Source organism: Hemitrygon akajei, chromosome 14, assembly GCF_048418815.1.
Source record: "Hemitrygon akajei chromosome 14, sHemAka1.3, whole genome shotgun sequence".
Classification (NCBI taxonomy): Eukaryota; Metazoa; Chordata; class Chondrichthyes; order Myliobatiformes; family Dasyatidae; genus Hemitrygon; species Hemitrygon akajei.
In genome coordinates this window covers 78,434,656-78,448,932 of record NC_133137.1, presented here as the reverse complement: position 1 = coordinate 78,448,932, position 14,277 = coordinate 78,434,656, and the positions used below count along the sequence as shown (strand labels likewise).

General features: G+C 37.9%; 1 protein-coding gene across 12 annotated transcripts in view; it reads right to left on the bottom strand.

Annotated features, from left to right (window-relative positions):
• Window positions 1-3,003: 3,003 nt before the first annotated feature.
• Window positions 3,004-14,277, bottom strand: part of trabd (TraB domain containing) — a 54,752-nt gene continuing 43,478 nt past the window's right edge. For all 12 annotated transcript variants that reach the window (XM_073066394.1, XM_073066398.1, XM_073066391.1 and 9 more), the window contains exons 9-11: window positions 13,336-13,508; window positions 11,765-11,876; window positions 3,004-6,979 (exon numbers count right to left, since the gene is read on the bottom strand). In XM_073066394.1, the coding sequence (XP_072922495.1) occupies window positions 6,808-6,979; window positions 11,765-11,876; window positions 13,336-13,508 (457 nt within the window). In that variant the 3' untranslated portion in view covers window positions 3,004-6,807. The remainder of the gene's footprint in view (window positions 6,980-11,764; window positions 11,877-13,335; window positions 13,509-14,277) is intronic.

The following is a 14,277-nucleotide window of genomic DNA, read 5'->3' as shown; positions in this document are numbered from 1 at the left end:
TTAAAATAGCGTCAGTTGAACGTACTTCTGTTCAAATAGCAGTGATTTTTATCACTCACAGTTGGCAAGAAATAAGCAGCGAAACAATTTAGGACTGTTTTGCTCATTGTGGTTTCAAGCATTTAGGCTTGGAGAAGCCAGAAATGACTGGGGGTGAAAATGAAACAATTTCACATCTTCAACAAGTTTGGAACTACAAAGAACTTGAAGGCATCAACAATCATCTTGAATGTTACAATGAAAAAGAAGATTTGGAGGATGCGATTATCAAAATTTGCATGAAGACAGTCCATTGTCTACACTAGGTGTCTATACTGATTCTGTTCCTTTATAGTCAACCAAAAGAGCATACACTGGATCTGTCAATAACTATTAGGAACTAATACAGTTTTATAGTACTGTAGTAGTATTGGTAGTGTATTCATGTGTTCTGCATTTCATTTAAATATGTTACTTGTTACTCAGTTAAATGGCAGTTTGGTTTTTAAAAAAAATAACTTTTTAACAATTTCCATGAAACTGTATTGGTCCCAATTAACCAAAATACACTGCATTTTAAAAACAGGTTCTTCTCTCAACATGGTATTGGCTCACAGACCAATCTCAAGGGAAGATGACATTATAGGTGTTTCTGTGAAAGAATATTTGGTAAACATTTCTATTAAACACAAGGTTCACTGCAGATGCTGTGGTCAAATCAAGACGTACAAAAAAGCTGGATGAACTCAGCAGGTCGGGCAGCAACCGTTGAAAGAAGCAGTCAATGTTTTGGGTCGAGACCCTTCGTCAGGACATTTCTATTGCTGTTTATCCAGCTATTGAAAGCACAAGCTTTTGTTTTAAAAAACTGCTGACATAAGTGTAAAGGGTACAGCATCAGTTATACATAAACAAATGTCCAGTGATAACTATTGCTTAATAAAGAGTCTATTTATTAATTTAACCATGTTATTAACATTTCTAAACAATTAAGTGCACAAGTGGAGAATGAGTGCAGTTGTCAAACTAGGTTATGGGACACAAGCAGTCGCAGTCTATCAGTCTCACTTCGTGAGTGCTGTCGCGGGGTCTCAGGCCAAAACCATCCGATTTTCTTGCTTCCACAGTTACAGCCACTCACTACATTCCTCCAGCACAGGTATTCCCAACCTCTACTTATGCCATGGGCCTCTAGCATTACCCGAGGGGTTTGTGGACCCCAGCCCTGGTAGTAGTTTGTGTTTCTGCAATCTCTTGCTTCAGTCAATATTAGTTCAAACATGACGACTCATCATGGGATGCTGACCTAGACCAGCTGGGAGGGAGCTACAATACAAAGTGCTGGACAACACAACTTTCCATCCATCTCTTTAACAATTGATCAGAGTTCCTGAAATCTCTTTTAAGATTCTCCTCCAAAGTGATTTATGATTTAGAGGAAAACTCCGGCACTGGAATCACAATCTGGAGTGCTTTCGATCATTAGGGAACTTTAAAAATTACACTTCAGATCTTCCCTCTTTCCAGGAGAGGAAAAAATAGAAGATAGTACACTCAATATGATGAGCTGATTCACAAACTTATCCTGACTGTATAGAACTTTAGTCTGTTGAAAAATTACCTTTAATAAACTTTTCACCTCATCATAGAACAGTACTGCACAGGAATAGGCCCACAATGTTGTGCTAAACCAGCTAAAAAGTAAATCAACTCCGCCCGCCCTCCTGAAAACTAAGCGCCTTGCTATCTACACAACATCCATATCCCTCCACCTGCTTCACATTCACAGGCCTGTCTAAGAGCCCCTGATGTATTTGCCTCTGTCACCATATTTACTTTCACGAGAGTGGTGGGGACTGAGGCGGAGATCTGACAGAGGTTTACACGATTAGGAGAGGCATAGATCGAGTAGACAGGGAGTATCTGTTTCCCAGGGTGGAAATGTCTAATACCAGAGGACATGCATTGAGGGTGAGAGGGGTAGGTTCCAAAGGGATGTGAGGGGTAAATATTTCACTCAAAGAGTTGTTGATGCCTGGAATAGTGGTAGAGACAAATACATTATAGGCTTTTAGGAGACATTTGGATAGGCACATGGATTTAAGAAGGATGGAGGGATATGGACAGGGTGTAGAAAGGAGGGGTTAGTGTTTGGATATTTTTGATTTGCTTTTTAGCTGGTTTGCCACCACAGTGTGGGCTGAATGGCCTGTTGCTGTGCGGCACTGTTCTACAACACGGACATTCCACCACCACTCTCTAAGTAATAAAAAAACACTTATCCCTCACATCCTCCTTGACCCTAACCCCTCTCACCTTCAACGTATACCCTCTTGTATTGACATTTCAACCTGCTGAAACAGATACAGTCTACTCTACCTGTGCCTCTCAATCAGATCTCCTCTCAGCCTCTGCCGCTAAGTCTGTCCAGTCGCTCATGATAGCTCATGCCCTCTAAACCAGGCAGCACTCCGCTAAACCTCATTCAGAAAGGAAGAAACTAGATCTCCCAAAAGAATTTTCTTCCCCAAATGGAACAATCCAACAAGGGCATTAGAATACATTTATTTATCTTTTATTTGTACAAATCTAGGATCCTTACAATAGATCATGACCCCCTTAGTTAGTGATTTGGAATTTTATAACAAAAACTCACTAAGATGCAGGATATTCAATGGCAAATTCATCATTATGACATGGGCGGAATTGACATGATCATTCTGGGCAATTTTTTTCTACAGAGGTGGCTTGCTATTACCTGCTTCTGGACAGTGTCTTTACAAGATGAGTGACCCTGGCCATTATCAATACTCTTCAGAGATTGTCTGCCTGGTATCAGTGATCACATAACCAGGACTTGTGATATGCACCAGCTGCTCCCCTGGCTTCATGTGACCCTGATCAGGGGGCTAAGCAGGTGCTACACCTTGCCCAAGGGTGACCTGCAGGCTAGTGGAGGGAAAGAACGCCTTTGGTAGAAACATATCTCCACCCTGCTATCCAAAAAAGTAACTGAAACACAAGTAAAATCTCTGCAAAATTTTATTTTTACAAGAACATTACCATTATGATCTGTAATACCTCAGAATGCTCAGCAGTTAAAAGGCACAATCCTACAGAAATTGTATATATTTTAAGTACATATTACAATGGTACAAAAACCACATAACCCATATCAGAATGACCAGAAACCCTGACTCTGTACAACTCAAGTGTCCCAAGTGATTCCATTTAAACAAAAGTCCAGTACCTGAGAGCAGAAATGAAGCCCAGCAAGGCAGCATCACACAATAGATAACCAAATAAAAATCAAGGCTTGTTATAACATTAGAAGTAACACTTGTCAGGGAATGTTATCTTAAATTAAGTGTTTCTGCAAAACAATCCCAGGAATGGGAATGACAAGCTGGAATTTAAATTTTACTGTATCTCACGTTTCCCATGATTTATAGGTAGCATTAAATACTTATGATTTGAAAAAGCACAAACTGAAAGATTGTTAAGACTGCTAAATCCAGTGGCCAGATCAACTCTATTATCTACTATCTTTGGTTCTCATTGTCCCTCGATACATGTTGAATTTAATTAACTCAAATATACAATTCAAACCACTCTATTCATTGATTCTTGTCAGTCGAGACCAACAGGCCCACTTTACCCTTGAGAACTGTATGACAACAAAATGCATATTTACTTCTAACGGAAACTATTTTGACATTAACAGATGCGCTTTTGAAGTCTTACATTTTGCTTGCAATGTGAGCTGTGTGTAAAGAAAAAATGTTCAGTATCAGTTTTATTTAATAAAGCAGAGTTATTAAAAGTTTTCAGAAATGAATTCAAATTGCTGCACACCACAATATTCAGCAAGGGTAACAGAAAGTTTCAAAATAACAGGAGTTACCAAATTAGAAATAAAGATTCTTTGTAGTTACACACAAAGCAGACAGATGTGATTATGCATAGGCACGGCTGAACGCTTAATTTCAGTTTTAATGAATTCAGTTTTGAAATAATTTAATGAATCACAAAAAGACCAGTGTTGGCCGTGGGGGAAAATACTGACTGAAAAATCACAACTCGTGCATATTCAGTTATTTTGAGTATTCAGTCTGGGAAAACTAGAATTAAAACTGTGAGCATGAACAGGTGTTAAGTTACATGTTTTTCATGTTTAATTCTACTTTCCTCAAAATTAAATAGTACCGTATAACATGCAACATTTCATTTTCTGAAGTTTATTAAAGCTTAGTGGAAATGTTATTCATTCCATCAGAATGAAACATTTCCCAAAAGATATTTAAACACAAAGAGCCTTGAATAGCATCTCAAATGTTTTTGTGATCCATATGATTTTATAATTTAGACCTGCTGATACATTCTGCTTTAAATCTAACTAACAAAACTGTTTACTAATTTGGTTAAAGTTACAGCTTATCCAAATCAAGATATATATGGCACAATTATTATTAACATAAGAGACAACACTTGCAATGCATTCAGATTCCTGATGCAGGCATGCATTTCCACGACGTTATTTTTACTCTACCATTTCCCTGACAATTTTAGTCAAAATAAAATTGTTAAACTAGTTGTACCAGAAATAAGATGGGTGTGATTTGTATGACAAACCAATGTACCTATCTCCCCAAAAGGCATCAAGGTGCACTTTACATTTCTGCAAACATTCAAAAGGCTAAATAAAAATGAATTGAGCCCTTTACTCGTCAAGAAAACTGCATGGTTATACGTATCACACACACAAAATGCCAGAGGAACTCAGTAATCTATGGAGAGTCAGTGTTTTGGGTCAAGATTCTTTATTCCCCTCCATAGATACTGCCTGACTTTGAGTTCCTCCAGCATTTTGTGTGCTGCAGAGTCTCGTTTTTAATGTTATACCCATGTATTTACCCACACACAATTCATTGTTTAGATGAACAAGTGTAATCTTGATAATTAAATTATAAATTATTACATTTCATTCATTTTTCCCTACACAACTTGCATTAGACAGAATACAGAATTTCACAGAGCAATGTTTTGGTGTTGAAGGTGATACTAGACCAACAGCTCCCAACATGGGTTCCATAGACCCCTTGGATTAATGGCAAGGCTCCATGGCATTAGCCAGGTTGGGAACCCCTGTATGAGACCTACAAATATGAAGCAGAAGCAGTCTAGCAGTCAGCAAGATATGCAGATTCACAGTAAGTGAACACGATCACTACTGCTTAAGGAAGTCATACTAGATTCCTCGAATGATTTGAAAACATATAACGGAAATACAAATTCAGAATAGTGTAATCAACAAAAGCAAACCTTGCAAACTAAAACACTGGCAAACTGTGTTTTTAATTATCAACCATCCATAAATAAAAACGAGCGTAGCAGAATACAATTCATAAAACACTCAAGAATTTATTACATTCCCAACTCTGATAGAGGAAGTAGCTTTCAATCAGATTACTGCCTGGCCAGATTTGGCATTTAATGGGCTATTAGGAATGCTATAATCATTTGACTCAGGCAGGGGTTCCTGACCTTGTTTATGCTACGCACCAATACTATTAAGCAAGGGGTTGGTGGACTCCAGGCTGGGAACCCCTGGACTAAGACAAGAAGGGTGGAGTATTAAAAGCAGATTTTGTCATTTTATGGCATTAAGTGTTGTTCATACTTTTTAAACAACACAGAAAATTGATGAAGTGCTTGCTGGATAGAAACAGGTGATGAATCTACTATACAACTGGATACCTGTGTATGGAACTGAAAAAAAAAAGCATTAAATTTGACAGTGAAGATCCTCATTGGAACATAGCCTGCTCGTACTCAAATCAATACCAATTATTGTAATCTAAAATAACCAAAATAAGGGAAGGGGCCCTAGCAATTATACAGCAACTCCTCATTATTTCCAGAAATGGAGATTTCTGGTCTTTCATCACTCCCAGCTAGTGTGGCCTATCAATGAGAATTCACCCATGTTCTGAATCTCATCTATTACTGAATTCCGGGTGTAAACTGAACACTGGAAAAATGCACATCTTCCTTCAGCACTCCTACAAGTAAAAGGTCTTCCAAATATTTTACTCTGGAAAGAGGGAGGCAGGGGTGAGTGGAAAGTGGGGAGGAGATCTGTCCATCAGATTTGAAACACGCTGTAAAATGGCAAACTTCAGAAGGGGAGGCAAAAACCTGGAAATGCATGCAGCTTGTGAAAGAGTGAATCATAAATAATTGTAAATACTTATTTTATTAGAATCCATTAGCCTTCAAAGTAAGAGTTAATAAATGTAACTAAAAGCTACCGGTTGTATCTTAAAACTGTAAACAGTTGCTGCCTTTTGGATAATACATCAAAATCTTAAAAGTTACCAGGACAGTTCTGTGTAGTTTCAGTTGTTAAAGAGCAGATGAGATAATCCCAAGATTGCCCCAGTGGCATTTGAACACGATTCTAAAGCAACCATAGGCTTCTTGATGTGCATTCAATGGAAATAATGCTACTACAATATTTCAAAATATGAATTTGTAAATTTAAGTTCTGCCACACCTACCCTCAAACTGACAGGCTTAAAATACAGTAACTTGTGAATTAAGTTCATAGAGCCCATTTCTTGCGAGTTACAACTCATGCTTTTTTGCATAACATGGAATCAGTTTAATTTCTGGTAATTATTTCTTGTCATTCCCAATGGGCATGGCCTGTCAAACTGAAGACATCCATGTTCTGAATCACATCTGTTACTGAATTCAAAATGTAAATCAAACACTGGAATATCCAAATCTTCCTTCAGCATTTCTCAAACAATGTCTTCCTTTCAGTTAGAAGAGTTGATTTGAATATTTATGGAGGTAACTCTGTACAAATGGTCTTGACAGTATCAACTGAATGGTCCCTTTTCCCAAACGGTAGCAGCCATAACCTACGAGTCCAAAAACTGCTGTTTTAAGAGAAAACTTCAATACTTTCAAAACTAACGAAGGTGGAGGAACACTGCCAAGAAAAAAAAGGTAATCCATTGGTTATTGAAGGAAGAGGAAAGAAACAATGTACTAAGCATATCAACATGAACAGGTTGGCAAAGTTTAGCTAGTTAGGCAGCAGTGGTACAAAGAACCAACCTTTCAGACCAACGTTTGTCAGGGAATGGGTGGGGAAGAGAATAAAATAAGTTCTTGGGAGGGATCAGAATCTATCACAGGCATATGTTGTGAAATTTGCTGTTATGCAACAGCAGTACATAATAAAAACTGGAAATTAAGATATATTAAAAATTTTTATAAAATAGATCATCTCTGATGGGGTGGGATCAGGATTAACTGAATCTTCATCTTCCATTAGGCATACCGCAGGCTTATGAACTCAGTACAATTCCTACAAATTCAGATTAACACACTTTCCCGGTCTGTATCGTAACTCACAAATCCTGCTGCAAGTCATTGGTTTGTGATATGCTTGTTTCTCTCTTCACTGGCGTCACCTGACCTGCTGAGAGTGTTCCACAAGGCTTAAAGTTCCCAACTTTGAGTTTAATTTATTTTTTGTGGTGTAATATATATTTGATGTAAAAAGTTATATTGTACTAATCTTAGTCGAACATTTATTGTATTTGTCATACTGTCTAGACATAATCTTGACCAACTTGTTTTAATATTCAAATCAGTTTCCCATTTTTGTCTTGACTTATGAATTCCTTGTTTAATTGCCTGTTTTTGAATCAAATTATACATATCAGAAATAAATATTTTAATTTTTCCTTTATGAATTAAAGTTTCTATTTCAATAGGTTTCGGCAATAACATTGTTTGACCCAGTTTATCTCTTAAATTAAGCCCTTAATTGGAAATAACAGAAAAGAGTGTTATTTGATATTTTATATTTATTCTTTAATTGGTCAAATGACATTAATATACCTCCTTCAAAACAGTCTCCTATATATCTAATCCCTTTGTGAAACCAGTTATATAAAAGTTGATTATCCAATGTAAAAGGGATAAGTTTATTTTGAATTAAAGGTCTCTTTGCTAATAAAGATTTCTTTATCTCATCATCAACATTTATCTTATTCCATAAATCAATCAAATGTTTTAGTATAGGAGATTCTTTCTTTTCCCGTATCCATTTAGATTCCCATTTATATATAAAATCTTCTGGTATATTTTCTCCTATTTTATCTAATTCTATTCTAATCCATGCCAGTTTATCTTCATCAAAAAAAGATGCAATAAATCTAAGTTGATTTGCTTTGTAATAATTCTTAAAATTTGGTAATTGTAACCCTCCTAGGTCAAATTTCCATGTCAATTTTTCCAACGATATTCTTGACATCTTACCTTTCCAAAGGAATTTCCTCACACATTTATTTATCTGATCAATGTTTTTGATGTAATCAAGAAATTGGTACTTTTTTTTTAAACACACTCTACTTGGTCTTGTTTTAAAATTCAACCTTTTTGGACAAATTTAAGAGTTTTACTGGAACAAATTATTGGAATACAACGTCTACATAATCCAACATTATTTTTACTAGGCGATATTGAAGGGATAAAATGGAAATCCAAATTGAATAAATATCAGAAAGAATTCATAAAAATTGCATTGGCAGTAGCCAAAAAGGCTATTGCAGTTATTTGGAAATCGGATTCATACTTAAGAATAGATCGTTGGAAGAATGAAATTTTTAGCTGCATTCCACTTGAAAAAATTACTTATAATTTAGGAGATAAATATGAAATATTTCTGAAAATTTGGCACCCTTATTTACAAAAAATAGGATTAAATATATAGGTGCTCCAAAGATAAAATTATTGGTTATCCGGGGAAATAAATAAATAAATATACATATTAAAGCTATTATGAACTCCGTGGAGCATGTGGGGATCTTCCGATATCCAGGCATTCTTTCTTTCTTTTTTCTTTATAGGGATATGTTGGGGGGAGGGGGAAGGGTCGATAATTTTTCTTTCTTTCTGTAACCTATTTGAAAATTCAATAAAAAAAAAGTTCCCAACTTTTATGCTCCAGTGCATGTGTTGTCTTCAACCAACCCCACTCACGGTCAACTGGTCAACCACTACAACCGACCCCACTCACCATCAACTGGTCAACGACTGCAACTGCCCCCATTCACCTGTCAACTGGTCAACTACAGCAACTGTCCCTATTCACTCATCAACCACTACAACTGCCCCCATTAACCCGTCAACTGGATGATCACTACAGCTGCCCCATTCACCCATCAACTGGATGACCACAATTACCCTAGTCACCTGCTAACTGGATGACCACGACAACATTCACTCTCAGAGATATTCCATTTGCCCATCCATCTCTCCCCCCTCTTCACTCTATTGCTTCAAACTAACTTCTTTTCTTCAGTTTTGATATTTCAGACAAATCTTCTCTGAAGATGATGCCCAATCTCAAATTTTTCCAGCTTTTTCAGTTTTAGTTCAGATTTACTGCATCTACAGCTTACTATTTTCATCAAGAATGCAATCACATTAAAATGTTTATTAAGCTGCTTTTCTGTAAACCCTTGGCAGACTTCAAATCAACTCTTGAACTACAGTGCAGCAGACACATTGGTGAAATCAGACTAGCAGAAAATCAGATCTGCTAATCTCTGCCAGGCAAGGAAACCTTTCCCGACTGTGTGCCTCCAGACCCAATGTTGTTCATTTTTAGACGCCCCCTGAAATGGTTTCCAGCAATTCACTCAAGGCAATTCAAGGGCAATGATGAATGAACAATTGCTGGCCTTTATATTGATGACCAGATGCTGAGAAGTGAGCAAATTTTTAAAAATATATTAAAAATTATTGTCTCTCAGAACATTAATGGAATTTCTAAGTTGAATTTTTTTCCAATTTTGGTGAAATCCAGAATTCTGAATTTCATAACTATGTCCAACTAAAAACACTGAAATGGAAATACTTCCTGCTGGAGGACACTGACATGCCACACTAACTTGCTTCATTTCAGATGATTTTCAGAATTTCACTTCCTAGATCATCAAGTATGCTTTAATGAAACACAGAGCTCATATTTTTAAAATCAGGAATCAATGCAATAAAATCAAAAATTAAAGAATTTTTTCTGAAAATTAGGACGGGGCACCTCCAATACCAGCTATGATAAAACCACACACTGCTATTGATAAAGACCAGGACATCATTATAACACAGAACATGCCTAGTTAGTGATTTAAACCAAGTTGGAAACACCAGTGATCATGAATCAAAATATCATACAAAAAGTAGTGGATATAGCCCAGTCCATCACGGTAAAGCCATCTCTACCATTGAGCACATATACATGAAGTGCATCCACCATCAGGGACCCCCAACACCCAGGTCATGCTCTCTTCTCGCTGCTGCCATCAGGGAGGTTCAGGAGCCTCAGGACCCACACCTCCAGGTTCAGGGACAGTTACTACCCCTCAACCATCAGGCTCCTGAACCAGAGGAGATCACTTCACTCGCCCTATCACTGCAATGTTCCCAAAACCTTTGGACTCACTTTCAAGGACTCTTCATCATTTGTATTTGATATTTATTTATTTTTATGTATTTGTACAGTGTGTTGTCTTCTGCACACGGGTTGAACCCACAAGCTGGTGTGCTCTTTCACTGACTCCATTATGGTTATTATTCTGTTATGGATTTATTTGGTGCTCGCAAGCAAACGAATTTCAGGGTTGTATATGGTGACATGCATGTACTTTGATTGTAAATTTACTTTGAACTTTGAAAACCATGCAGTTTTGGTTACGCGATTCCTGTTGATGAACACTGTTCAGAAGTTCCACTTTTGACCTTTTATGTCCTCCTGAAGTACATTAATAATGTTACTCATTCCACACTGCTGCTTCTGCAGAGCCCCCTCAAACAAATTCCTCTGCCCGCTGGACACCCAATATCAATGAGTGCTAAATCGCCTTCCACCCTGCTAGAAATACTGAGTGTCAAGCTGGTAATGCTTCTAGTCTAGGGGTTCCAATATCATTAAGCAAGGGACCTGTGGACCATCGGTTGGGAACCCCTGACTCCTTCCTGCTGAGTAAAATGGCACTCCCACATTCCACCCCACGCAGCAGCTACTCAGTAACATTTCAAGACCCAATCTATTTTCTAGGTTGCACACACTTTTTTGGATCTCACTCACTTTAAGGCAGTTCCTGAACTTCATGGAGACTATTCGCTAGCCATTTATTTATTTAGAGCAGGGGTTCATGTACCCTTTGTAGGGGTCCATAGCATAAAAAAAGGTTTGGAACCCCTGATTTACAACACAGAACAAATTCTTCTGGCCCAATGAGCTGCCTGGCCCAGCAACCCACCTATTTAACCCCAGCCCAATCACAGGATGATTTATAATGCCCAATTAATCTGGCAGCCACTATGTCTTTGGACTATGGGAAGAAGCCAGAGCACAGGGAGGAAACCCAAGCGGTCATGGGGAGAATGTACAAGTTCTTTACATTTGTCAGTGCAACTGAACTCCAAGACCGAGCTGCTTTAGTGTCACGGTAGCTGCTACTCTACTGTGGCGTCCAAATTTCAAGAGAAGATAATTAGCCAAATCAAGCATTTTAAAATATATGGCGGCCATCCCAAGTTTTCATGTAACCATTCCACCCACCCTACCCATGTTAGCAAGTCATTATAAACAGGATACACTAATTAACTCCCGCAAACCAACTTTATGTTCTTGACATAAATAATCAACGTACATTAACCCAAAGCAGTTTCACCTGAAAGGGAGAGCAAACTTTACCTTATTATTTCTTGAATATTTAATAGATTATTCCAGTTCTTCTCAATTCCTGGCACATGACCCATTCCAACGACTCCTACCACAACGGATGGCATTCGCTGGCTGGGCTCAGCTATAGAACAAGCAGAAACATTACTGACTGAGCCTCAAATGGTAATTGTGGTGTACAATCATTGAACTTTTAAATATTCTGGTGTACACGAAATGACATTAAACAATCTTGAAAATGCAAAACTTTCAATCATTTTGCTTCCAAGAGTTATTTACCTCGTTTTTTATATTTATTTATTATTACTATTTCTTTATTTTTATATTTGCAGCTTGTTGTCTTTTGCACACTGATTGAACACCCAAGTTCCTGTGGTCTTTTACTGATTCTATTATGGTTATTATTCTATTATGGATTTATTGACTATGCTTGGAAGAAATTGAGTTGTATATAGTGACTTGTATGTAATTTGATAATAAATTTACTTTGAACTTGGTATATTTTATGATGACATTGTTTCTGCATGCTGAATGGTCCCCTATATTCGCCCACAGAACAACTGCCAGCACTCCCATACCCCATAACACAGGGTTTTCCAATCTTTTTTATGCCAAGGACCAATATCATTAAGCAAGGGGTCCACAGACCTCAGGTTAGGAACACCTATCATAACCTCTTATCCTGCATATCAACCACCTCATTTTTTAATGCTCCTTCCACCCACCTACACTTTAGGTCATTTATATAACCACATCCTTGGAATGTGGAAGAAATGCTGAGCACTGGAAAAACCAATACAGGAGCAAATCGAATTCAGTGGCGCCGAGTCACCTGTTCTACCTACTACCTAAATCATTATATTTATTTATTTAATATACTTAGAGCAGGGATTCCCAACCTCTTTTATGCCATGGACCCCGACCATTAACCAAGGGGTCCAAGGAGCCTAGGTTGAGAACCCCTGATTTAGAGATACAGTGTGAAATACACCCTTCTGGCACTTACAGACCAGCACCTTGAATTTGTTCCTGCTCTCTTCTGTTAATGGGACAACCCCGATTTAATCCCAACCTAATCAAGGGACAATTTACAATGACCAGTTAACTTATCCAGAACGTCTTTGGACTTTGGGAGGAAACCGGAGCCCCTGGTGGAGAACATAAAAACTCCTCACAGGCAGCTGCAGGAAATGAACTTGGGTTGCTGGTACAGTAAAGTGTTGTGTTAACCACTACGCTACCATGCCGCCCTATCGGGGAACAATTTCTGGAATTGCACAGCATGACAAGGTGACCCTTCTTCATATACAATTTAATTCTCAGTACATTGAGCAATGTGCAGAAATCCCTGTCCATCCATTTATTGTCTTGCAGAAATCAGTGAAGAGAACCGAGAATGCAAACTGTAGCTCTTCAGAATTGTCTTGGCTAAAATTACCTAACTCAACAGGGGTTAGAGATCAAGGCATGAAGCAGTTTGGTACACATCAGCCAGCAGCACAATTATAATGCAGAGTTGGCTCACAGAAGGTGCGCATGCATATGAGTACCATACAAAATTCCAATCCCTGGGTTAGACTTACGTCCCAAAGCCAGAGGTAGTTCTAACGGCTTTGCGGCTTGCTTTAACATATAGGCTAGGTAAACATCACGTTCGGCAACAATGGTGCGGTGAAGATCAGGAAACTCTCCAATCATTTCAGACATCATCTGCTCCAGAAGATCTTTTTGTTTGCACTTTTCTACATCATCTTTACTGAAACAGATCAACCAATTAAAAGTTTATGATAAAATACACTATGACTATAATTTTACACTTGCTTCTTTGAGCAAATTACTACGCTGAGAAAAATTGAACAATTTCAGTATGAAATAGGTGATGCAGAATACACATTAAACCTGCAATTTATTTATTGAGATAGAGTGTGGAATAAGCACTTCTGGCCCTTTGAGCCACAACGCTCAGCAATCTCCCGATTTAATGCTAGCCTGATCATGGGACACTTTACAATGACCAATTAACCTATGAACTGGTAGGTCTTTGGGCTGTGAGAGAAAACTGGAGCACCTGGAGGAAACTCACACAATCACGGGGAGAACATACAGACTCCTTACATGCAGTGGTGGGAATTGAACCTGGGTCGCTGATACTGTAAAGTGTTGTGCTAACTGCTGTGCTACCATGCCGCATTTAATTTATTCTTTTATTATAGCTATAAAAGAACCAGAATCAGGTTTAATATCACTGGCCTAGGTTGTGAAATTTGTTGTTTTGCAGCAGAAGTACAGTTGTAGGAAAAAAAAGTGAACCCTTCGCAAATACCTGGTTTTCTACATTTATCTTCATCTGAATTACAATAATAGACAAACACAATCTGCCCAAACTAAGAACACACAAACAATTGTACTTCTTCTTGTCAATACTGAATACTCCATTTAAACAGTCACAGTCTAGCTTCAAAAAAAGTACTTGAACATCTGTGGTACTGCCTTCTACAAAAGCTATTTGGAGTCAGGTGTTCTAG